The sequence below is a fragment of the Macrobrachium nipponense genome, chromosome 3 (assembly GCF_015104395.2).
Source record: "Macrobrachium nipponense isolate FS-2020 chromosome 3, ASM1510439v2, whole genome shotgun sequence".
In the NCBI taxonomy this organism is placed as follows: domain Eukaryota; kingdom Metazoa; phylum Arthropoda; class Malacostraca; order Decapoda; family Palaemonidae; genus Macrobrachium; species Macrobrachium nipponense.
Window position 1 is genome coordinate 82,988,060 of NC_087202.1, and position 26,559 is coordinate 83,014,618.

Genomic DNA, 26,559 nt, shown 5'->3' on the forward strand with positions numbered 1-26,559 from the left:
TCTTCCTCTCTTCTCTCTTCTCTCCTCTCTCTCTCTTCTCTCTCTCTCTCCTGCTCTTTTTTTGGAAAACCAAAAACACAAACACACACTACACAATCTTAACAGCAATACCAACTACGAAACTAGTCTCTCGATGTTGTCAAATGGAACAAACAGATCGCTCCTCCATATTACCTCTCCCATTACACTTCACGTCTCCTTACACTTGCAACATCCACACTAAATTTCCTTTTGCAACACCCAAGGATGCTCGGAGGCAGGCCCCTTGGATCTCGTTCGAGGCTTCTCATACACTTTCTCAGTCACATCGCCATTCACTTCTTCCAACTCCTTTCTTCCAGACTTACATTATCTCCCTCCCTACTGACCTCCAAAATCCCACTCACTATCTTATCTGCCCCTTCTAACTCTTGTCCTAATATCTCCCTTATTTCTACTGCCAAACCACTCAAACCACTTAGTTCATCCATACTTCTGTTTAATTAACCATTGCAAAGCTACATCCATACCACCAACTACTTCCCTACTACTCAGTTCCTTTCCCACTGAAATCTCACAAACCCCTGTTAATTCAAACCCATACACGCTATACGTATCTTTCATTCCCTCAAAGTCATCCGTATTACACACCTTATCAACCGTTTGTACTCTAACACTAACACCCTTACCACGCTTCTCCCTTTCATTCCCTTTCCTTACACTCTTTCACTTACTTCTATACTCAACCAATACCAACTGCCAATCTTCCAAACCCATTTGTTCACTGACACTCGGCTCATAGCGTGCAATCACTTCATTCATACTTTTAGTCATACCTTTCTTACCCCTCTTCTTCCTACTTACTAATTCCCACTTACCACTATCTAAATCACTCTCATCCAGCACCTTACTCTCAACTCTATTCTCATCTTTATTCATTCTCTTCTTATGTTGCCCATCATCCTTACTAATCTTCTTTCCTTTAGCCCTTTCCTTACTATCAACTCCCTTCTTACCCTTCTGCTCTGATCTATCCCTATTCTGTACCTTCTCTTTCTTCTCCTCATTTACCACTACCATATCACTTTCCTCATTCACACTTTCATCCACTTGTTCTTTCACTTTCTTAATTGCTCCTGGCCCATCACAAAACCCAGTAGGCCTACCTCCTACAGCTCCCTCTCCAAAATACCCTTTCATCATTTCCTTCATCATCTCTTGCACATCACTCATCATCGATCCCAACTTTTCATCCACATTCTCAATCATCTGCTGTTCCACTCCTTTCACTTTCCACTTTCGCACTCCTTAGCATTCCTCTCATTTCCTCTAACTCGCTCTTCAGCTCCTCACACTCTACCCTCAACTTCTTATTCTAAGAGAAAACGCCACTTGAATGTTGGCACCCATGAACCCAATCCTTAGACCATGACCATGGGAAGAGCAGAACCATGCTAACAGGTCACACAGCTCCCTCTCTGTATGACTCAAGAGTCATGGAGAGAGGGGAAACTCAATTCATTGTAAGCTCAAAATCTTGCAGAGTCAAGACGGGAGCTGAGCTCAAGTCTAAGAGGATGCACAAAATGCCAACCCTAACCTGAAAAAGCCAATTACCATTGGTGACCAAGATCCCTTGCCCTGCCCCAAGGATAATAGCTCATGGGAAGAAGCCTAACTAGACTTCAAACATGGGATAGAATTCCTCCACTGTCACACTGTCCAAAACCAAAGACTACATCATACCCATCTAAGGAATGAAGATGGCTATAGATAGGAAGGAATTAGCAAGGCTATAGATATGAAGGCCTTCTTCCTAAACCAGTGAAAGGGAAGGCTGCAATTGAAGGGATACTCCATTCATGGTAGTCCCCACTCTTGCAGCAACTTCCATTATGACTAAATCTTACAGACCTGAAAATTAGATATTATTATATTAATTTAAATGGATAATAATACCGCTACTGATGAACACTACCAGAAGCTGCTACATTTCCAACGAAAACAAAATATCAAATCCTTGCAAAGAAAAGTCTATGGCCAAAACCCTTGCAAGCATACTTATTTTGGTTAATGGGTTTCGTCCTGCAAAAAAACTGTCAAATTGAAAAGGAAAAAATAGTACTCAACGTTACTCCTTGTGAACAGTTCGAATACTAAGTCAGGCAAAAAGTCTGGGGAGGTGGCTGAACTCAACAGAGCCCAGAAGCAAAATGAAATGCAGACCAATGACTTTGTCAATAAGTCTGAATGGCCATTTCCAGTTTGTGTTTGAAGCTAAATCCTATGAAAAGAACACAGGTTTGTATTTGTGTAGGCACAAACTTATTTTTACACATGTACTCAAATATCACACCCACCTGTGAGTCTCTGGTTTTTACTTAATGCTTTTGTTAGGATCATCAAAAGCTGCTCACTAAATACTCTAAGATCTAAATTTTTTGTTTCTCTTGGAGTTCGACAGTGGTCACACATGCCATTACAGTCTGATGCATCCCATCTTTCATCAAAGTGTTCAGCAATGACATTCCTCCGACACCTACAGGGAGTTAAGATAAGGATAGTCAATTATCTTACTCTACATCCTCCATTATTAATGAAAAATTAAATTGATTAAAATAATTTTAAGCTCAAAAGAGTATTTACAAAATAAATCTACTTTGTATATGATACATGATCATTTACATACAAAAGCTTGAAGGCATAAAGACAAAACGTTTACCAAACCTGTTACCATCCAGACAATAGCTTATCAGTCCATAGAGGTTCTCCAGGCCAGTCTGTTCCGTAAAAACCATTGTGCTTTGCCTTGCAAAGTCTGCATATCTCCAAAAGACAAGACATTTTGCAGGTTTACCATCTCTTCCTGCTCTGCCACTCTCCTGTAAATATGCACTTTGCTAAAAAAATAAACTGGACAGCAAATAAAGACTGGAGCAGGCATACCACTCTAGATAATATTCAGATTCATAAAACTTTTATACGGTGAAAAGATGTAACATTTTTATGCATAAAAACATTAAGTATATATTTGAAAAGCTTGAATTCACCAGGATCTACACAGAACTAAAATACTGACCAAAGAAATGTATAATTATAAATTAGCAAACACAAACTGCAAATACCAACCCTTGACACCTACCTGGTAGAAGTTCTCCATAGACTTGGATATGCAATGGTGGATCACAAATCGAACATCAGGTTTGTCTATGCCCATCCCAAAAGCAATTGTTGCAACAACAACCTGAAGGATGGTATAAGTATGACTGCAATTTTTCTAATACATATATATGAAAAGGGATAAAGCGTTTTGAGGATATTTACTGTTCTAAGTCAACATGCAAATTAACTAAAATGACTGGTCTTCACTGACCTTAACAATTTCTGATTGAAAACATGAAGAACTGCCTGTGAATACAAAACTACTCTATGAGACAAGTGTTTTGAAAACCTTCAAGAAAAGTCAGCTTACTTCTGTCCCTAATTTTCTTTTATTCCCACCAGAGTAGAAAAACTGTTGATCATACCAAGAATAAGTGGATATGCAAGATCTCCCTAAATGTGAGGAATCCTTGTCTTATTTGCAGAGGGCTCAGACTTATGGATTAGAGGTGTGGCAACAGGACAGATTTTAAAGTTTAACTACTATTGTGCTGTCATTTAACCTCTCAAATTACTAGACTAGCCTATGATTAGAACATACAGTATTACAGTATTTTTTTCTTAAACAAAGGGAGTAACTGAGGCTGGGGAAAAAAGATGGTCTACCAGTTGAGGAAAGACCAGAAAGGCAACTGACAAGAAGTAAATTACCAAAACAACACAGGACCTTAAAATGAACAATCAGTATTGTCCAATGGACACCACAAAGAAGGCAGTAGTAAGGATGTCTTAATTACAGCAATTAGCCTGTATGGTACTATTGAATAGGCATGTGACCATGTGTCTTGCTAACCTATAACTTGTGATAATGCCCATTAAATTTTTCTTAAAGCACAATGTACATGCAAGCTAATTCTAGAATAAATTAATAATGTGTAAAAACATCAAACCATTAATTTGAGATTAACAGCAACAAAAACATAGTACTGAATGAAAAGTATGAGGTCAGCAGCAAAACAATTTTACATACATCTCTATGTCCCTCGTTAGACAAGTCGGTAACATGCTCGACTAACGATCTCAAGGTTAGGGTTTGATTCCCAGCTCTGCCAACAAAAGGAATCAGAGGAATTTATTTCTGGTGATAGAAATTCATTTCTCGAGGTGGATCGGATCCCACAATAAGCTGTTGGTCCCATTGCTAAGCAACGAATTGGTTCCTGGCCACGTAAAAATATCTACAATCCTTCGGGCCAGCCCTAGGAGAGCTGTTAATCAGTTCAGTGCTCTGGTTAAACTATGATATCCTTCTTTACATACACCTCCATAAATGCAAATAAATTGCTTTACCTATTATAATTAGTGATTTGGCATGTGTTCTGCCCAACCAATTGGGTGTAAAGTACGTACAGGCAGTCCCCAGTTATCGGTGAGGGTTCCATTCCGATAGCTTGATGATAGGCGAAAATCGTCGATAACCGAAAATAAGAAAAGAGAAAAGGGAGGTGACCAGTCACTCACACTGATACATACTCTCTCACTTACCAAACACCTCAGACGAGATGGTACATGTCCCGTTAGGGGAGCTGAATGAGCAACACAACTTGTTGGAAAGCCACCGCAAGACTCAAGGAAAAGTATGTCAATGTCCAGGAACTTGTGGGCAAAGTCCCGAAGGTAAAACAAGTTAAATGTAGTCTGACGCAACCGCACATCCACTGAACTGACAAGGCTCTTTCAGAATGCCAGGGACGGGATGAGGTCTTGCCCAGACCGAACTCCCACCCACCTCATTAGACAGAGTAAGCTTGTCTGATGTCTCAATAAGCCTAAAAGAGATTGTGTTCTTGGATAGTACCTCTTTCTTCACTATGAATTCCAGAAAGAACTTGAGTGTAACAGATTCTCATCCCCTTGAGTGAAGAAAAAATCATGAAGTTCAGTTACTGACTTTGCTGAAGCCAAAAACAGTCTTTAGATGCAGATCCCTGTCTGAGAACTCTCTCAACGGCTCATATGGTGTACATGCTAGGCCCTTCTAAAGAAGAGTCACAGCCCACTTGGAGGACTGAGTTTCCTATGTGGCAAGACTGCTCAAAGCTTCTCAGGAGCATAAGAGATCTCCCACAAGGATGAGAGATCAACTCCTTTCAGCCGAAGGACCTAGACAAGGACAGCTCTAGAGCCCTTAATAGCCAAAACAGAGAGAAGATTCTCTAGGCAAAGAATGAAGAATTAGCCCACTAGCTGCCAAAGAGAAGCCTGACCAGAAAGATACCCTGTCGATGACACCAACTACAGAAGACAGCTTTTCCCTGGTACACAGCCTCTAAGAATTTTTGTAGGTATCCAGACTTGTTTGCTGTGCATTGAGAAAACCCTCTTACTTGCAGGAGACACTGGATAGTCTCCAGGCATTAAGTGCCAGCACTTCAATTGCCTTGTGATGCCACTTGATGTGTGGCTGGCACAGAAGATTGTGCCACTGCGGAATCTCTCTCAGAACCTTAGATAGCATAGCCAGAAGGCCCAGATACCACTCAGCATGAGGCCATTTGAGAGTCACCAGAGTCAACCTAAGATTCCGGGCGAACAGAATCCTCTTGATTACCCAATGAATCAGACATACAGGAGGGAAATTATAAGCCTGTAAGTTGTCCCATGAATGCTTGAAGTGCCCTCTAAAGCAGTCCATGGGTCTGGCATGATCGAGCAGAACACCAACAACTTCTTGTAGCAGGATACAAGCAGGTCTATTTTTGAGACTCCATCATTCGAAGATTCTCTGCAATGTCCTTGTGCATTGAGCATTCTGTCCATATCACCAGACTCTGACAATTGAGCTTGCCCTCAACTGCATTCCATGAACTCCAAATGTACCTGGCTGACAGCTCTACAGAGAGTGCTAATGACCACTTTTGCACCTGTACCACTAACCTGTGCAACAGGAAGGGCAACAGCCACCCTTGCTTGTTGATGTATGCCACTAACATCATGTTGTTACTCATCAACACCACAGAGTGCTGCATCGGTCCTGAAACTCCTGCGTCCACATGACAATGGAGGCATTGTCTTTTGCATAGAGATCCCTATTAACAATCCATTACTAACAGTAGAAGAAAAAGCATTTTCCACTATAAATGGCCAAAACTCTAAAATAAGTCAGGAAGTGAATAAAAGAGATTTTCCTGATAACAGGAACAAGTTAATTCAGGTACTAGAGAAATACAGAAATATGACAAATTTTCTAAGACAATTTGTATTTTTCATAGCTACAAACCTGATGTCTTGACATTATACTGCCCTGTGTGTTATGACATCCTGAGTTGGGAAAGACTGATGCGTGATCGTAGGTGAATGGTCTTCGACCATCCTTCACCCGATCTACACATGCGTTGCCAGATATCACAAGATTCCTTGCTTTCATCTGTTTTTTAACTGGATCCAGCTAGGCGCAAGAAATTATCCTATCGTTAAGAACTCAGGTTTGTAGCTATGAAAAATACAAATTGTCTTAGAAAATTTGTCATTTGTTCATACGTGAACAAACCTTCAGTCTTAACAATAGGATAGACTAATACTTGGAGGGAGGTATAAGACATCCTAGACCAGCTGGGGGCCTACCCACCAGTCCAGCTCTCAAAAGAAATGGTTTTTGGAGAGGGACTGAAGCCCATTAAGAAGCTAGATAAATTGATATCTAACAACTCAGACCCTGAGTGACGTACAATGATATATGTATGGGATAACCATTGTATAGGGAACCAAAGAGAAACTTTGACTGTCCAATAACAAACCAAGACACCAGGCTTTGTATTACTCCCAACTACTCCTTGCCAAGGAAGGGAGCATATGCTACCAAATAGTGGGTAAGATATTTGTATATAGCACGACCACACTATCAGTATGACTACCTTACTCACCTGTATCAGACCAGTCCAGCGAATGACGTGTCTATTCCTTAAACCACCTGAAGGAAGAAGGAAAGGTACAAGAGAAAGGAGACCAGCCAACTGTCATGCGCTCTAGCCTGCACAGACGTGGTGGCAGAATCATCAAGAGTCAAGTATGCCTGTCTGATGGCTTCCTGTATCCAAAAAGAGATAGTATTCTTAGACACCTCTTTCTTTGTACGGCCTATGCTAACGAAAAGTCTGCGGCAGCCTGGTCTAAGGTGCCGAGTCCTTTTAAGATAGCAACCCAGGGCCTGGACAGGGCACAACAAAAGCTCTTTAGCATCACCACCCACAAAGTCAGTCAGTGATGGAATGGAAAACGAAGTGAACCTGTTATCATGCACAGAGGGATTTTGGGTTTTGGCCACAAATTCCAGGACAAATTCAAAGGACATCAACCCCTAACCCCTGGTGTGCCTCACCTCATAACTCACACCGTGGAGCTCTCCTACCCTCTTGGAAGATGCCAAAGCCAGAAGGAAAACTGTCTTGAGCGTCAGGTTCCTGTCAGATGAGCGACGCAAGGGCTCATATGGACTCTTGGTGAAGCTCTTAAGCACCAAGGAAACATCCCACGTTGGGGGCTTGAGCTCTCTAGGAGAAGACATCTGCTCAAACCCCTTAACTAGCAGGGAAAGTTCCCAGGAAGAGGAGATGTCAATACCCTTAAGGCGTAACACCAAACTCAGGGCCGTCCTGTAGCCTCTAATGGCAGAAACGGACAAATGTTTCTCGTCTCTAAGGAAGGTTAAAAAGTCTGCTATTCTCTGAATAGAGGTCGCGAGTGGAGAAAACCCACGTTTACGACACCAATCACAGTAGATCACCCATTTGCCTTAGTAAACCGCAGAGGTCGACTTTCTAAGACTGCTGGACATGTGCCCAGCTGTTCTCTGAGAAAAGCCTCTCGCTCGGAGGAGATACTTGATAGCCTGCAATCGTGAAGAGAGGATTCTACTGATTACCGGAACCTTTCCTCAAAGGGCTGACACAGATGTCGCCAAGGGGGAATCTCCCTCAGAACCTCTGACAACAATGACAGCAGATCTGGAAACCATTCCGCCTGAGGCCACAGAGGGGCTATCAAAGTCATCCTGAGACCCTGTGAACTCATCAGCCTGTTCAGAACCTGACGGATCAAACAAAACGGAGGGAAGGCATACACCTCCAGGTTGTCCCAGGGATGTTGGAATGCATCCTCTGCCAATGCTAAAGGATCTGGAACCACTTAACAGAACACCTCCAGCTTCCTGTTGAAGCGTGTCGCAAAAAGGTCCAGCATGAGTCTCCCCTAAATCTGGAAAAGCTTGTCTGCCACCACTTGATGAAGGGACCACTCTGCGGCTAGGATCTGATCCCGGCGACTGAGTTTGCCTGCGACCACGTTCCATTTCCCTGGGATATACCTGGCTGAGAGCTCTACCGAATTGCTGACCGCCCACTGGTGAAGCTCGACAGTCAAGGCATGAAGCTGACGTGAAACCAAGCCTCCCTGTTTGTTCACATAGGCTACCACCGAGGTGTTGTCCGACATGAGAACGACAGAATGACCCTCTATCTTCCCCCGAAACTCCTTCACACCCAGGAAAGCCACCTTCAATTCCAAGATGTTGATATATTGCTGCTTGTCCTCCAAACTCCAAACGCCTGAAGCGATGAGGGCGCCTAAATGAGCGCCCCTACCTGCAAGGGAGGCGTCTGAGAACAGAAGGAAGTCCGGTGGAAAAGAACGCAGAGGGACACCCTTCAACAGATTCTGGTCATCCAACCACCAATGAAGGTCTTCTCTCACTTCCAAAGACAGCAGAACCATAAACAGGGGAGAGTCCCCAGCCGGAGACCACAATTCTCCCAGTCTCCATTGCAGAGACCGAAGATGAAGACGCCCATGAGGGACCAGCTTCTACAGGACTGATGTGACTCCGACAGGAAGTTGCACGCCATCCCCCGCAACTTCTCCAATCTCTGATCCGACGGGAAAACTTTGCCACTGTTGTATCGATGACCATGCCCAGGTAGAGAATCCTTTGAGTGGGTATGAGGTTCAACTTTTCCTGGTTGACTAATATGCCCAGTTCCAGACAGAACCGAAGTAGATGATCCCTGTCCTGCAGCAGCTTCTCCCTGGAAACTGCCAAGACTAACCAATCATTGAGGTACCTCAGCAAACGGATCCCCTGAGCATGAGCCCAACTTGACACAAGAGAGAAGACCCTTGTGAACACTTGAGGGGCTGTCATCAGCCCGAAGCACTAGACTTTGAACTCGAAGACCTTGTCCGCAAGAGAGAAGTGAAGGAACTTCCTGGACGTGGGATGAACAGGGATTTGGAAGTATGTGTCCCTTAAGTCTATCGACAGCAAGAAGTCGCCTTCCCTCATGGCTGCCAACACCAAGCACAGGGCCTCCACCTTGAACCGTGTCTTCCTGATGAAGTGATTCAAGGTGAATAAGTCGCTCACAGGCCTCCATCCTCCCAACGCTTTGGGCACCAAGAAGATGCGACTGTAAAACCCCGGAGACGGACGCACCACTTCCTCTATCGCATCCTTGTCCAGCATTTTCTGCACTTTCTCCCAAAGAGCCAAGAACTGCAGAGAATCTGGAGTATATGCCTTCCTGAGCTGCGGCTTGTCCGACAGAGGTGGAGAGAAGTCGAATGGCAGTAGGTAACCTAAACGAATTACATCTACCACCCACTTCTCTGCCCCATAACTCTGCCACTTGGCCCAATGGCCAGCCAGGCAAACCCCCACCCCTGGCGCAGGAGAGGGAGAGGCGCCTAACCTACCGACGGCCCCCTTTACCTCTGCCCCTTGGCTTAAAGGAATGAGAGCAAAAGGGGCATTGATATTCTGATCAATGCCCCTGCCAAAACTTGAGGTCCTCAACAGCCTACCAAGCGATGATCTCCTTGACTGCTGCTGGACAGGAGGAGGAGGAGGAGGAGCCGGACGTCTCCGAGGACAAGACAACGACTTAGACATGGCCTGATGCACCAGTCTGTCTTTGGTGTTAGCCCGGCGCCAGTCTATCGCATTCTCGAGCTTTTTCCAAGGAAACAAAAATTGGGACTCCAACAGATCTCCGTTCCTCAATACCAGCAAAGACTCGGTATCGAGCAATCTTTCTATCCTAGACAAAGCCGCGTCCCTTCTGATCAGAAGATTAGCCCATAAATTAGCACTGAGGTGAGCCAAATATGAAAATGCCTTGCCCCAGACTGCAACAAACTGGCAAGCAAGGAGGCACTCACCAACCCTACAGTGGACCTGTCAGAAGCTATCTTGGCAATAACCACAGACCAGAGGTCCAGCCAAGAAACTGTCTGCAACATGGAGACTGCCATAGATTCCAATGCTGAGGCATCTTGCAGAGATAAGGACGGAGCCACCAACCTCACCTGTTCCGAAGTCAATCCCGGCCTCAGGCAAATGACGTCTGGGTTAAGATGGCGTGGCAACAAAAATGCAGAGCTCGTAGCATAGTACTTCCAATGTCTCGTGAGAGGCGGGGGTAGTGGATTGGTAGAGCCCCTAGAGCGAAGCAAACCGTCCTGGTCCGAAACAGAGGCGTTAACCTTATGCAAGACCGACTGAACGTGCCCCAACAAAGGAAGCTGAAGAGATGATTTGGGGTCCTGAGTAACTCCCACCAAGGCTTCCAAGCAAGGAGGAGTGTAAGACGACCGAGCCTAAGTCCTACTTTCCAAATTGTTAAACCCATGAATGAGATCAACAACTTCCGAAAAGGAAGAAAGAAACTCTTGCGTGTCTCCCTCCTCCTGCTACGGCAACGGAGACTGACGTCGAGAGGGATGTGTAGGCTCCTCTAAGGCACCTTCCCCACTAAAATTAACAGAAAGGTTAGCAGCCAAACAGCTCGAAACCCCAACTAACCTGTTTGGGCTGGGTCCATGCGTCGGCTTCCAAGACGAACCCACTATAACACTAGGAACATCACTTACCTCAACAGATGACTCCACATGTCCATGAATGGTCACGGGCGTGGTGAACATACATACGTGAGATGGGGGGGAAACTTGAACACTCTAACGTACGTGAGATGGGGGGGAAACTCGAACACTCGTACGTACGCGAGATGTGGGGGAAACTTGAACACTCGAGAACGAAGGAGAATCCCTTAGAGTCAAACTCTTGGAAGCACCAATAAGAGAGGCAGGCAAACACTCCTGCTACACCAACTCCACGCTCACTACCCTCGACCTCTTGACAGGCGCCTTCAGGTCTTTACGGCGATGAATAGGCCTTGAAGAAGGAGCACTAACATCACGTGCATGGGCAGGGGAGGTTGTAACACGCTCGCGATGTGCATGGATGGGGGGCAGGGGGAAACGCCCGAGATTCGAGCCAGAGAACGAAGCATCTCCTGTAGATTGCACACGACTAACACTGCCCAAAACAACAGCACTCACGGGAACACATCCGCGTTGTTCTGCCCTCGAAGGCGAAGGAAGGGCAAAGTCCTTAGCCTTCCAACACTTGATACGCCGACAGGGTGTAGAGAGGGAAGAGGGAGAGGAAGACAGCACTGGTTTCTTATGCTCACTCTTCTCATGAGGCGGGGACGAAGCAACATGTTTCCTACCAGTCCTCCCAACCGATAAGGCAGCCATCTTCACATCCAATACAGAGTCCAACCTCTGAAACACTGCCTGGCATATGACCTCAGACTGATGTGCCAGAGAAGGCTCCGATGACAAGGAAGGGAGATGTAGCGAACTGGGTGGCAGTGATGATGTCACGGCTGAGAAAGGTGGAACAGAGGAGACAACTGGGAGAGGTGTTATCGATGGGAGTGACGTCACAAGTGGTGGTGATGTCATGGTTTCCCCTCGGTGAGAGGGGGGAATTAGACGCCACTGGCGGAGGAATACACAAAGACAGATCCCGTGACATCATCAACGGGGCTGACACCGCAGCGTCACTCCGACTCGAAGCAGCAGCAAACACTGGCAGAGCAATACAAGATGGCCGACTGCTGCTACCCACAAAGACGAGGTCGGGAGGAGGTGGGATGGCCTGGCCAGACTGGGGAGGGGGGGTGCAAGCCCCCCACAAAATGCGCAAGCAACCCCTCCAAGGAAGGGGGACCCCCTAGCCTGAGCGTCTTCCAAATCGCCGCCACTATGGACGCCTCCGACTCTGGAAGAGAGGAGATTGATGAAAAAGCTTCACCCTTCTCAGGAATCAAATAAACTCCCAAGGAAGAAGGGGTTACATTACAAACATTAGCCTGGTGGCCTCCCGATTCTTCCGTCGAAGAATCATTGGAAGAAAAGGGAGATGCAGGGACAAAGCTACTATGAGGGTTGACTACTGCAAGAGACGAAACAATGGGAAGAGGCACAGCTACTATGAGGGTTGACCACTGCAAGAGACGAAACAATGGAAAGAGGCACAAAACCTCCCCAAGTAGGAAGTGTCGAAACCCTCCGATGTTCTCTCTTGCCATAAAACGACCTCCACTGCTCCTTAGGCCATGCCCGGCATTCCGTGCAAGGATTCGTAATAGTAAAAAAATTAGAACGACACCTACTGCATGTGATGTGAGGGTCGGTCACTGCCGAAGTCAGAAAACGAGAACACGGAAAACCTGGAACTCCGGGGCCATATGCTGACGCCGAGAAGGAGCAGAAGCCATAATACCAGCCAAACACACACACACACACACACACTCAACACAAGCGAAATGGCCAGTGAACCGGGAAAAGGCGAAGAGAGGTTAACAAGACTTCTCACCCAGATGGTCAAAAGAAAGACCGATGCGTGATCATAGGTGAATGGTCTTCAACCATCCTTCACCCGATCTACGCATGCGTTGCCAGATATCACAAGATTCCTTGCTTTCATCTGTTTTTTAACTTGATCCAGCTAGCCACAAGGAATTATCCTATTGCTAAGACCGAAGGTTTGTTCGCGTATGAACAAATAATAGCTTTAGAAGGAGATAAACTTGGAAGAACAAATGTCCTACAACATAGAATTTTGTTTGATGATAGACGCAAGCCATTTTTTACTCGAAATCAAAGATTACCAATAAGCCAGAGACTCATAGTGGATAATTTGATAGAAGAAATGAAAAGAGATGGGATAATAATTCCTTCTAAATCTCCATATAATTCTCCATTGTTCCTTGTTCCAAAGAAAGATGATAGTTGGAGACTCGTAATAGATTATACGAAGTTAAATTCTAACACAGTTCCAGATAGAATGCCGATGCCAGTAATTCAAGATATGTTAGCTCAATTAGGAGGGGCCAAAATATTTCATCCTTAATGGATATTGGCAAGTACCTCTAGATGAGGAATCCAAACAATTCACAGCCTTCAGCACAAATAAAGAACATTTACAGTTGGAAGTATAATGCCATTTGGACTCACATCAGCCCCATTAACATTAGTTAGATTGATGTTACAAATTCTAGGAGATATAGAAAATGTTGCAGTATACTTGGACAATGTTATCACTTTTAGCAAAGACTTAGAAAGCCCTCTCAGTACGTTAGAAATGGTCCTAGAGAGATTAAGAATCGTATGACTAAAAATAAAATTAAAGGAATGTCAATTCCTGACAAAATCATTAGAATACTTGGGTCATGTAATCAGTGAAGTCGGACTACGCATGCAGGCCAGTAAAATAAAGGCAATAATTGATTATCCAACTCCCACTAACTTGAAAGCATTAAGAAGGTTCCTAGGTATGGTAGGTTACCATAGGCCTTTTATAAAAGGTTTTGCTACTATGGCCAAACCTTTGACAGAACTAACCATAAAGGATGTTAAATATGAATGGAAGGATGAACAAGAAACAGCCTTTCATACGTTAAAGAGCAAACTGACCAGGAAGCCTGTTTTGGTCTACCCAGATTTTTCAAAAGATTTTTATTTAGCTTGTAATCCCTCAAGTACAGGACTAGGAGCTGTATTGTTAGAAAAGGCCAAAACTAGGATGAGGGCAGTATACTATGCTGGTAGAGTTTTAAACCAAGCAGAAAGACATTATAGTACCACAGAAAGAGAGTGTTTAGCTCTATATGGGATTTAAAGAAGTTTAGACATACTTTTGGGTCACAAAAGTAATGTGCTTACTGATCACAAACCCATTTGTGATTTGTTTAAAAAGAGAGCCTTCACCAATAACATGAAACTCAATAGATAATTCATTAGTGTATTAGAATTTGCCCCAGAATTCAGATATATTCCAGAGAAATTTAACACTTTGACAGATACATTATCCAGAACTCAAGAAGAAACAGAAAAATAAATTACAACTAATACCTATTGTTTTAGTTGTCAAGTAGTAGATTTAGATTTAGAAAGAGTAAAAATACAAAATGAAAGACATGCAGAAATCAGACAAATAGTAGGACAGCTATTACTGGATGAAACCTTAAAACCTGATTTTCAATTAATAAATGGATTGTTGTATAAAAGGCCAACAGAGAAAAATTGTTGTTTTCGATTATACATCCCAAAAACACTAACCAGAGAAGTTTTAGAACTAACACACTCATATAAGTTAGCAGGACATCCAGGAATTAAAAAGACAACAAGAATCATGACCAAAAATTATTTTTGGCCAAACTGTAGTGAAGATGCCAAGAACTCTGTACAAAACTGTATAGTTTGAAACCAACATAAAGGTAACAAATCTTAAAGCTCCACTTGAAAAATATCCATCAGAATTAAATCTATTTCAAGTAGTAACTATGGACTTTTGGGTCCATTTCCCACTACTATTGGAGAAAATAATACCAGTAAGAAACAGAGATGCAGCTACAGTAGCAGAATTTACAAGTGATCTTTGTTGCAAAATGAAGGTAAATTATTGCATGTTACTAGAATGTAAGAGTTTTAGCTTACAATTGCATTTTTCTACCATTTCAGTCGAATCAAAGTTGACCGATGGTTGAAATTTTGGCCCTTATCGTGGTTTATATGAAAATATTTCAAAACTGATAAAAGCTACAACCATGAGTTACTTTTTTGTATTCAGCATGAAATTGTGCACATTTTCATATATAAAACTTTATGTAACGGCTAATATAAAATGGTGCAAACATTACAACAATCCAACGAAACAATTTCTGAGATTTTCGGCAGAGTTACCGTGCGCGGATGTAAGGAAAAAGTTTTTTTTCAAAAATTCACCATAAATCAAAATATTGTGCTAGAGACTTCCAATTTGTTGCAAATTGAAGGTAAATAATTGAATATTACTAGAATGTAAGAGTTTTAGCTTACAATTGCGTTTTTTTACCATTTCGGTCGAGTCAAAGTTGAGCAAAGGTTGAAATTTTGGCACTTTTCGTGATTTATATGAAAATATTTCAAAACTTATAAAAGTTACAACCATGGGTTGTTTTTTGTTGTATTCTACATGAAATTGTGCACATTTTCATATATAAAACTCTATGTAACAGCTAATATAAAATGGTGCAAAAATTACGACAAAGTGACAAAAGAATTTCTGAAATGCAACGCTGATGCTTTCTAGTGCAAGAAGAAAGCAATTCGCGCATGCGCGCCTGGGTAACGCTTGTAAACAAAACAACAGCATGATTTATGAACTCCCAGCATCCCGCAAGGCGTGATTTAAAATTTTTCGCAAACTAGGCCTATAATTTTTTTTTCCGCGAATGTTTAAAAAAACTTTTTGTAGTCGATGTACCATACGTCCACTTAGCACCCAACAGACAATTTTAGTCAATGTATAATACGTCCAGTCGGCATTTAAGGGTTAATAATTTTATATGCTTATTTTTTTACATGATAATAATTTGATAAGCTTACTAACTTGAAATGCTGAATTTTTACTTGGTAATAATTTGATAAGCATATATTTTTCTCCTCTATTGGGGAAAGATTCTTTTATGAATTGTGTCCATTACTGCCAATTGTTGCCAATTTATTATTATTATATCCATTGCTATTGTATTTAGTTGAACACTGAGGACGATGAGTCGTGGTGGCTGAGTGACTTAATGTTAGTCAGGGAAAATTAACCCTTAAACGCCGAGTGGACGTATTTTACGTTGACATTTTTTGTCTCTCGGGTGCCGACTGGACGTATTTTACGTCGACATACAAAAGTTTTTTTTAAAAATTTGCGGAAAAATACTTATAGGCCTACCAGCCGAAAACTCTTGAATCACGCGCCTTGGGGGATGCTGGGAGTTCACAGATCAAGGTGTTGTTTTGTTTACAATCGTTACACAGGCGCGCAAGCACGAATTTCTTTCTTGCCGCACTAAAAAGTATCAGTGACACATCTCGGAAATTATCTCGTCACTTTGACATAATTTTTGTACCTTTTAAATTAGCCGTTACATGGAGTATTATATATAAAAATGTGTGCATTTTTATGTAGAATACAACAATTAAATACTCATGATAGTAGCTTTTATCAATTTTGAGATATTTTTATATAAAAAACGATAAGTGCCAAAATTTCAACCTTCGGTCAACTTTGACTCTACCGAAATGGTAGAAAAACGCAATTGTAAGCTAAAACTCTTATATTTTAGTAATATTCAATCATTTACCTTCATTTTGCAACAAATTGGAAGTCTCTAGCACAATATTTCGATTTATGGTGAATTTATGAAAAAACCTTTTCCTTACGTCCGCGCGGTAACTCTTCCGAAAAAAATCATACATGCGATTGTGGTAATGTTTGCACCATTTTAAAATTAGCCGTTACATAAAGTTTTATATATGGAAATGTGGGCAATTTCATGCACAATACAACTAAAAACAACCCATGGTTGTAGCTTTTATCAGTTTTGAAATATTTTCATATAAAAAATGATAAGTGACAAATTTTCAACCTTCGGTCAACTTTGACTCTACCGAAATGGTCGAATAACGCAATTGTAAGCTAAAACGCTTATATTCTAGTAGTATTCAAGCATTTACCTTCATTTTGCAACAAATTGGAAGTCTCTAGCACAATATTTCGATTTATGGTGAATTTATGACAAAAATAACATTTTCTTTACATCCGCGCGGTAACTCTTCCAAAAAAATCATACGTGTGATTGTGGTAATGTTTGCACCATTTTAAATTAGCCGTTACATAAAGTTTTATATATGAAAATGTGCAAAATTTCATGTAGAATACAACAAAAAATAATTGAAAGTTGTAGCTTTTCTCCTTTTTGAAATATTTGCACATAAATCACGATAAATAGAAAAAAAACCACGTTCGGTCAACTTTGACTCTACCGAAATGGTCGAAAAACGCAATTGTAAGCTAAAACTCTTACAGTCTAGTAATATTCAGTTATTTATCTTCATCTTGAAACAAATTCGAAGTCTCTAGCAAAATATTTATATTTAAGGTGAATTTAAAAAAAAAAACTTTCCTTCCCTCCGCGCGCGAATTCGCCACAAATCTCCGTAATGCGTACGTCCCATTCTCGGAATATTTGCTCCGTTTCATATTAGGCATTTCATAGAGTTTTATATATGAAAATGTGCACAATTTCATTTAGAATAAAACAAAAAATATTTGAAGGTTGTAGCTTTTCTAATTTCCGAAATAATTGCATATAAAAAAATATATAAAAAAATTTGACATTCAGTCAACTTTAACTCGTCAGATATGGTCGAAAACTGCAATTGTAAGCTAATACTCTTACAGTATAGTAATATTCAATCATTTGTCTTCATTTGACCAAAGAATTGGAAATAAGTCTCTAGGACAATCTTTAGATTTATGGTGATTTTTGAAAAAAATATTTGTTTACATCCGCGCGTTACGAATTCATGCATTATTTTGTGATAATATTTTCTCTGTGTTGCTTTTATCATTTTACAATGTGTTATATACCAAAATGATCGCAATTTAGTGTACATTACAACGAAAAAAAATTAACTCGTTACCTTCAACCGTTTTGCGCATAGCGCGATTTCAATACAATTATATATGAAATTTTGTTTTCGCACTATCATATATTGCATTATTTATATATGATAATGATAAATTTTTTCATTTCTGATGGTTGCATACTAAACTTCAGACAATGACAAAAAAAGGAGCCAAAAATGAACTCTTAATCTTGAAAACTAAGCGCGCTGTGATTTTTTGAAAAAAATATTTTTTCCGCTTCCGCGCTCACTCCGAGACCGCCTCGGCACACGGAAGACGATTTTTAATATAACCCTTCGGCGTTTAAGGGTTAAGATAGATATAAAAAAAGAGGGAGAGAAATCCACTGATCGACAGATGGATAGACATAGAGAATAAAGGAATAGAAAAAGAGAGAGAAATCCACTGCTAGACAGATGGATAAACAGAGATAATAAAAGAACAGAAAAAGAGAGAGAGAGAGAGAGAGAGAGAGAGAGAGAGAGAGAGAGAGAGAGAGAGAGAGAGAAGAGAGAGAGAGAGAGAAGAGAGAGAGAGAGAGAGAGAGAGAGAGAGAGAGAGAGAAAGGTAACGTGAACAATGGAAATGCTCTCGTAATAACCCAAACAAGCAAGGTGCTTATCGAAACTGGTGACCATTAATTAAGTGCATTCATTGCTTTACTTAAATAACCTTTCAAACGCCCCGGGAACCAGTACATTTCATTAAGTCATGCCCCATCGAAGGAGGTGTTAGAATTAATTTCCGCCAAAATAGGTGTGACAATGGATGTGATTAACCGATGAAGAACACCAGGAGGCAGAACGGAAAAAGTCCGCTTACTACTAAAGGAGGGACTTCTTTGAAGGGAGGTCAAGAGAGAAAGCAGAGAAAGGATGGAACAGAGCTTCCAGGTGAGGTGGCAAGCCTCACCTAGCCTTGGGAAAGAAAACTTCAAAAATCAAGACTTCACCTCTACTCTCAAGTCAAACTAAAACTTTTAAACTTTACTGTATATCTTTATTAGTGTGAATGAAGTAAGAAAAACCACTACCAGAATCCAGAACATCTACAATCTACATTATAAAATAAAGACTATTTTACACTAGTGTCATACAATACAAATAAATAAAAAAAAGGAATAAATATAAACTAATCCTTGCATCTGTGACAGCTGAGAACAAGCAATAAAAGGAAACGTATGAAAAGACTCTCTAGTGACAGAATAGGACTCACATTAGTCAGGGCCAGGTCAACCTGCTTGGTCAGCAATGGGATCTCCACAGGAACAAAATATTTCCTCTGGCGAGCTAAAGGCAGAATACATGCCTTGCATGAATGGCTGGACTGAAGAGAATTCTCTAGCCCAAAAACAAAAAAATTCACCTGGTCCAGAACCATGTCAGCGACCCTAGACCATGGCAGACTAATCAAAGCTCTGGGTTCTTTCTGGGGGTCCCCAGAGTGACTTTAAGGTGGAAGAATGGTATGCAGGAAAACCCACAGTCTCTTCCTCAAGATCATTAAAATGATGTATGATCCTTGTGATCTCTTCAAAGAGCTTCTGTTCTTCAGGGTGTCTGAGTCCTGGAGTATAGGATCACCAGGTCCCTCCAAGTCCTCCAGAGCCACTCTGTCCACAGGAGAGGAACACACACAAGAGCCTCCTGGTGATCTCTCGACCACTCGTGTATATCCTACCAGTCCGAGGACTGACCCAGGAATGTATAAGCTTCAATGAATGACTAGGGATCGGAGCGAGGAGGTTCCAGTTACAAGCCTCAGACATGTGCAGCTCCAGGCTTTCAGAAATCCCCAAAGTGGTGGAGGGGACACGTGAAGGATTGCAAGCAATGAGGTTACCACAAAACTTTATGCACCAAGCCCTGGTATTCCACCTAGAAACTTTTTGAAGATACTCATAAACTGCACAATAAGTTCCACCACAATCTATGTCTTCCATAAACAGCGGCTAACAGTGCTGCTTAAAGGGGGCGTCCGCTTATATAGAAATAATGCTCCGATTTTTATGAAATTATTATATGTTATACATATATATAAGGTGATGTTCCAAAAAAAAATTTCACAGTGATCGAACGATTATTTTGGTTTTTATTGAAAAAATAAGAAAAAATAAAAAAAATTAAAAATGTAACTCTTCCTTCATTTTTAGAGCTATTGCCATGCGGCTTTATACACAGAAAGTATATCATAGTAGAAAAAAAATGTTATGAACAGTTTTTCCATTTTTTGCTTTTTTTGGAGGGGGGCGAGGGGGAATTTCCCCCCCCCCAAATTTTGTTGATTTGGTTATCACGAGTTCCTCGTCAACCTAAGAAAAAATCTAGCCCCAATAAAATATTTGCCTTTCTTTCCTCTTTCCAATGGTATATTTAACTTTAAAATTGGCCTAAAAATAAAAAAATAGTTAGCGTTTGAAGTGCAAAAAAGTGAAAACGGAGAAAAACGGCCGTAAAGGTCAGGAAGTTTTTTTTTGTGCACTCGTGGAAAAAAACTGATCTTTGAGCAAAAATGAAGTTTTTATGTTAAAACAAAGTTTAATGTATACTTACCTGGCAGGTATATATATAGCTATATTCTCTGTTCCACCTGGCAGAAATTTCAAATCTCGCGGCAAACGCTAGTAACCTATTAGTAGTTCAGGATACCACCACCCCGTTACCGTGGCGCTAGCGCCAGGAACCGTTCCCACTTGAACCAGATTTTTCTCTGACCCTGTCTCTTGAGGGGAGGAGGGTGGGCATTAAATTATATATACCTGCCAGGTAAGTATACATTAAACTTTGTTTTAACATAAAAACTTCATTTTAATGTATGACACTTACCTGGCAGGTATATATATAGCTGATTGACACATTTGGAGGTGGGTCAAAGACAGCAACATTATTAGAGTATAAAATATTATTAAAATATTATTAAAACTCTAGGTTCCTTACCTGCTAAGGTAGCTGACTTCATAGGTCCTGCCTCTAAGCCTGCTTAAACCTTAGGAGCTCTCAACAAGGAAGTGTCCTGTATGTTGAAGAAGTTAAGACTGGAACTGACAACTGGGCGTGACCAATGTGTTGACAGAATCCTACAGCCCTCTTATGCCACGGCATTCAAGCTTAGTAATAGATCAGTACCTGAACTACACACACACACCATACCAATATAAACCAAACCAGACTGAAAAAAAAGTAAACATACTTTTCTCAGACTACCAATAAACACAACACCATCACCTGATAAAATACTAGCTTAAAAGAAGGTTATGGGGTGGTAACTCCTTTGCCCAATACTGTACCCGAGGACACATATGGACCTAGCGTCTGACAATTATCAAAGGTTGTCTGAATATCCCTCAGATAATGAGACGCAAATATTGAATTTGTTCTCAAAAGGTCGATTCAATAATTTCCTTGAGGGCTAAATTCTTTTTAAACGCCAATGAAGTCGCAACTGCCCTGACTTCATGAGCCTTCACTTTCAAGATACCGAAGGTCTGTTCTTGACACAACATGTGAGCTTCTCTAATTAACTCTCTCATAAAGAAAGCTAGAGCGTTCTTTGTCATGGATCTACTGGGGTCTTGACTGAGCACCAAAGAGCATCAGAATTCCCTCTGATCTCTCTTGTTCTTTCAATGTAGAATCTTAATGCTCTCACTGGGCAGAGGACTCTTTCTTGCTCATGTCCCACTAACTCAGATAAACCCAAGACATCAAAGGATCTTGGCCAAGGATTCGCAGGGTTCTCATTCTTGGCCAAAAAACCTTCCTGGAATGAACACACTGCATTACCATGTCTCCATCCCACTTTCTTTGAAATGGCCTGAAGCTCACTAGCTCTTTTAGCCGTTGCCAGAGCGACTAAAAAGATAGTCTTCTTAGACACATCTCTCAGAGAGGCTTTCTCTAAGGGCTCGAATTTACTCGAGGTTAGATGCCTCAAGACAACATCGAGGTTCCAAGCAGGAGGCCTGCATTGTGGCTGTTTCTTAGTACCAAATGACCTAATCAGATCTCTAAGGTCCAAATTATTAGAGATATCAATATCTCTGTGTCTAAACACTGAGGTCAACATACTCTTATAGCCTTTGATTGTAGACACTGACAATCCTAAATCCTTCCTTAAGTATAGAAGGAAGTCTGCGATTTGGGTCACAGAGGTACGGATGAAGACACTTTCCTCTTCCTACACCCCACTTCCGGAAATTTTCCCACTTCGACTGATATACTGCGATTGTGGAGGTTCTTCTGGCCCTAGCCACTGCACTGGCCACCTATCTAGAATATCCCCTCGCTCTGACAAGACTTTCGATAGTCTGAACGCAAGTCAGACCCAGAGCGAGGGTATTCTTGTGAAATCTGTCGAAGTGGGGTTGTCTGAGTAAATCTACTCTTAGAGGAAGAGTTCTTGGTGTATCTATTGTCCATTGTCCAGTGAGCCCATCTGTGAACAAAACTTTTGGGCCGGCCAAATGGAGCTATTAAGGTCATCCTCGTCCTTGGCTCTCCCTGAATTTCTTCATAACTTTCCCCAGTACTTTGAATGGCAGAAAAGCGTAAACATCTAGGTTTGTCCAGTCCATCAGGAAGGCGTCGACCGCCACTGCTTCCTGATCTGGAACCGGAGAGCAATAAGTTGGGTAATCTTTTTGTTCTGGCTGTCGCAAAAAGATACTACTACCGGACGGCCCCACAACTTCCACAGGCTCTGACATACTCCAGGTGCAACGTCCACTCTGTCGGTAGAAGTTGTCCTCTTCTGCTCACATGTCCGCTCCCACATTCTTCTCCCCTGGATGAACCTGGTGAGCAGAACGACATTTTCCTCTTCTGCCCAAAGTAGAACTTCCTTTGCCAGCATGTAGAGGGGATAAGAATGAGTCCCTCCTTGTTTGCGGATGTATGCCAGAGCCGTGGTGTTGTCTGAGTTGATTTGCACTGTCTTGTCTCGAATCAACTCTCTGAAGTGCTTCAAGGCCAAGAAAATCGCCATCAGTTCCTTCCTGTTTATGTGCCAACTTGTTTCTTCCTCGCTCCAAAGACCCGACACCTCCTGAGGGCCATAATGTCGCCCCCCAACCTGCGTCCGACGCGTCGGAAAACAAGATGAGGTCTGGGCTCTTCTGTTGAAGCGACACCCTTCTGCTAACCTGCCTGGGGTTAGCCACCAACTTAATTCCTCCTTCACTTTGACAAGGAATAGAAACTGGAAGGAATCCGGTTGCAATTTTCTTGGCCATGAATCTTTCAGGAAAAACTGTAGAGGTCTCATGTGCAGTCTTCCTAGAGAAATGAACCTCTCTAGCGAAGAGAGTGTGCCCAGTAGACTCATCCTCTCTTGCTGAGCATCAGTTTTTTCTCTAGAAGTCCTGCACCTTCCGAATGCATAGGGCTTGCCTTTCGGGGGACGGAAAAACCCGAAAAGTCGCTGACGATATCTGAATCCCCAAATAAACTATCTGTTGCTTGGGATTCAACTGCGACTTTCCCAGGTTTACCACAAGACCTAGGTCTTTTGCTAAGTCCAACGTTTGTTTCAGGTCCTCCAGACATTGACTTCTCGATGGGATCTTTATCAACCAGTCGTCCAAATAAAATGACACTCTGATCCCTCTTAGATGTAACCATCTTGCTACATTGGACATCATCCTCGTGAACACTTGGGGGGCTGTGCATAGGCCGAAGCACAGGGCCTTGAATTGAAAGACCCTGTTCTGAATCACGAACCTTAGATACTTCCTGCTTCCTGGATGAATGGGAATATGAAAGTATGCGTCTTGTAGGTCCAGGGAAACCATCCAGTCCCCTGGACGTACCGCTGCCAGTACTGAATCGTTCGTCTCCATAGTGAATTTGGTCTTTTCCACGAAAACATTCAGTTGACTTACGTCCAGCACTGGTCTCCAACCTCCCGAGGACTTCGCAACCAGGAACAACCGGTTGTAAAATCCCGGAGATTCGTGATCCAGAACAGGTTCTATGGCTCTTTTCTCTAGCATGGAAGAGACTTGCTCCCACAGAGCCGTTTTCTTCACTAAATCGTTGTAATTTGCCCCCAGGGCTCTCGGAGATGTTGCGAGAGGAGGTTTCTTTAAGAAGGGAATTTTGTACCCTTCCCGAGCTACGTTGACGGCCCAGGGATCTGCCTTCATGTTCTGCCAAACTTCCCAAAATTCTTGAAGTCTGGCTCCTACTGCTGTCTGGAGGACTGAGTTCTCATTGTTTAGAGGTAGTTTTGGCTCCTCTTTTCGTTGGTACTCTCTTGCCTCTAAAGGCGGGTCGTGCAAACGTTCTGCCTCGAAAGGGCTGTTGAGAAGGCCTTGTTTGAGGGCTAAATTCTTTTGGAGTTTTCTTCACCAACTTGGATGGTAAAAACTTCCTTACCGATGAAGAGAGCAAATCTTGAGTGGCCTTCTGCGGAAGCGCCAGAGCTGGTTAGAAACAGCTGGTTAGAAAGGGGTGAGAACATCAATTCTGATTTCTGTTCGTTAGAAACGCCTTTAGAAGCGAATGAGCACAAAAGCGACCTCTTTTTCAAAACTCCTGCTGCGAACAATGAAGCCAGCTCATTTGCTCCATCTCTGAGAGCCTTGTCCATGCAGGACATAATGTTCTTAGCCACTTCCATATCCTGTTCCTTTTCATCTTCTAAGGAATTCGCCAACGCTCCCAATGACCAATCTAGAAAATTGAAGACTTCGAAAGTCCTAAAAATTCCCTTAAAAAGATGTTCAAACTCGGACGAAGTCCACCAGACCTTGGCAGAATGCAACGCCTGTCTGCGCGAACTGTCCACTATACTGGAGAAATCCCCCTGGGAGGAGGAGGGCAGGTACTCCCAGGCCAAAGATTTCTCCAGTAGCGTACATACCCCAGACTTAGATGCTAACTTGGCTGGGGGAAAAGCGAAAGAGGATTTCCCCGCTTCTTTCTTGTCCTTCAGCCAGTTATTCACTCGTTGTAACGCCTTCTTGGCCGAAATCGACAGAGTCATCTTGAGAAAAGAGGACTTCTTAGGAGTCTTAGTCTTAGAAAACTGAGACAGGGGAGATACAGGAGCCGTAGGCTGAAATTCCCCTTCGAAAATAGACAGCAGACGTGAAGTAAGGATCTTATAATCCGAAGACGGTTCGACATTCTTCTCTTCAACAAAATCCACTTCTTCTTCTGCTGAAGAAATGTCTTGCAGATCACTATCGTTGTGACGCTTTGCTGATGGATTAACGTCCTGCCGCCTGCATCCTGTCACCAACGAAGTCTCTGCGTCCTGCCGTCTGTGTTCTACAACCGTAGAAGAATCGATGTGCTGCCGCTTGCGTCCTGCGTCCATCGTAGACACGTCTGCTTCCTGCCGCCTGCGTCCTGCGTCCACCAGCGGTTCCGCGTCCTGACGTTTGCGTCCTGTTTCTTCCGAAACAATCTTCTTCTTCCTGCGTCCTGCGTCCTGGAACACTACGCGATCGCCCGTCTTCGTAGCGCCCGTGCATCCTAAATCCTCGACACGCAAACACTTGTCGTCCGTCTTCTTGGAAGACTTAACGGGAAGGAAATCATCCTTACGCCTTGCAGGTCCTTGCAAAGGAGCGTCCCATGAATCGACGAGAACTGCAAGCTTCGACTGCATTTCTCTTAAGAAATCCTTCGTACTATCTTCCTGACAAACAGCCGTAGGAGGAGGAGGAAGACGAGAAGGACTAGGACGCAAAGGAGAATGATCTTGGACTCTACCCGAAGGAGAGAGAAGAGCAGAGGAAAAGCAAGAGGACTGGGGGGAGTCTCTTGACGAAATCCAGGAACGTACGGGCCGTACCGAGTCTTCTTTCGATCGCACAATTTTCTTCCTCTTGGTCGGAACCATGTCCTCGTCCGAGGAAGACAAAACCTCCGGGCTGCTCCAAGCTTCACGATCTTGAGCACGTCTATCATGAGTAGTCGATGTCCTTAACGCCCTCTTGAGGGGGCGAGACACTACCGAGTACCGATGTTCGCGCTCTGATGTCGAACCATCAGAGGACGCACACTTCCCAGTTACGCCTTTCCTGTGGTGAACTGCAACAGCCTGGGATCTTACAACAGGACTGTCCGAAGGGACGTCTGACCGTGGTAAAACCTCTCTCGCCTCCCTTCGACTGTCGACATGCCTTCTCCCTTGGGTCTGGGAGCTTGACAGAGGTCTAGGTCTAGGAGCACGAGAGAGACGATCAGACGCCCCCTCCACTACACTTTCACTGACATCAAAAGCACTCACTTTATCCGTAAGGCGCTTTTGGATTTGGTCCCCATGGACGCAAGGGCAGCGAAAACCTTAACAATCTGTGTATCGTTCGTGCCCTCCGATACAGCAGCGGGCGCAGGAGATACCTGGGAAGAAGGAAATACCAACTCTACGTTAGAAGGAGCTGGAGAGGAAACACATTCACTCCTTTACTAGGAAGTATTCGCCACTCACTACGAGAAACAGATCTCCTTACACGATCTTTCTCAAGCCTTTCAACATATTTCATAAATATCTTCCACTCCTTCTCTGACAAATTCTCACACTCAACACACCTACTCTCCCAAGTACACACATTCTCTCTACACTTCTTGCAAATGGTATGAGGGTCGACCGAAGCCTTCGGCAACCTTACCTTACAC

The 26,559-nt window shown here is 42.8% G+C and overlaps 1 protein-coding gene across 1 annotated transcript in view; it reads right to left on the minus strand.

Annotated features, from left to right (window-relative positions):
* LOC135222432 (ATP-dependent DNA helicase Q1-like) overlaps positions 1-26,559 on the minus strand; it is a 196,984-nt gene that overhangs the window by 44,986 nt on the left and 125,439 nt on the right. The window contains exons 9-11 of the mRNA XM_064260519.1: positions 3,122-3,223; positions 2,707-2,861; positions 2,340-2,518 (exon numbers count right to left, since the gene is read on the minus strand). Of these exons, the coding sequence (XP_064116589.1) occupies positions 2,340-2,518; positions 2,707-2,861; positions 3,122-3,223 (436 nt within the window). The remainder of the gene's footprint in view (positions 1-2,339; positions 2,519-2,706; positions 2,862-3,121; positions 3,224-26,559) is intronic.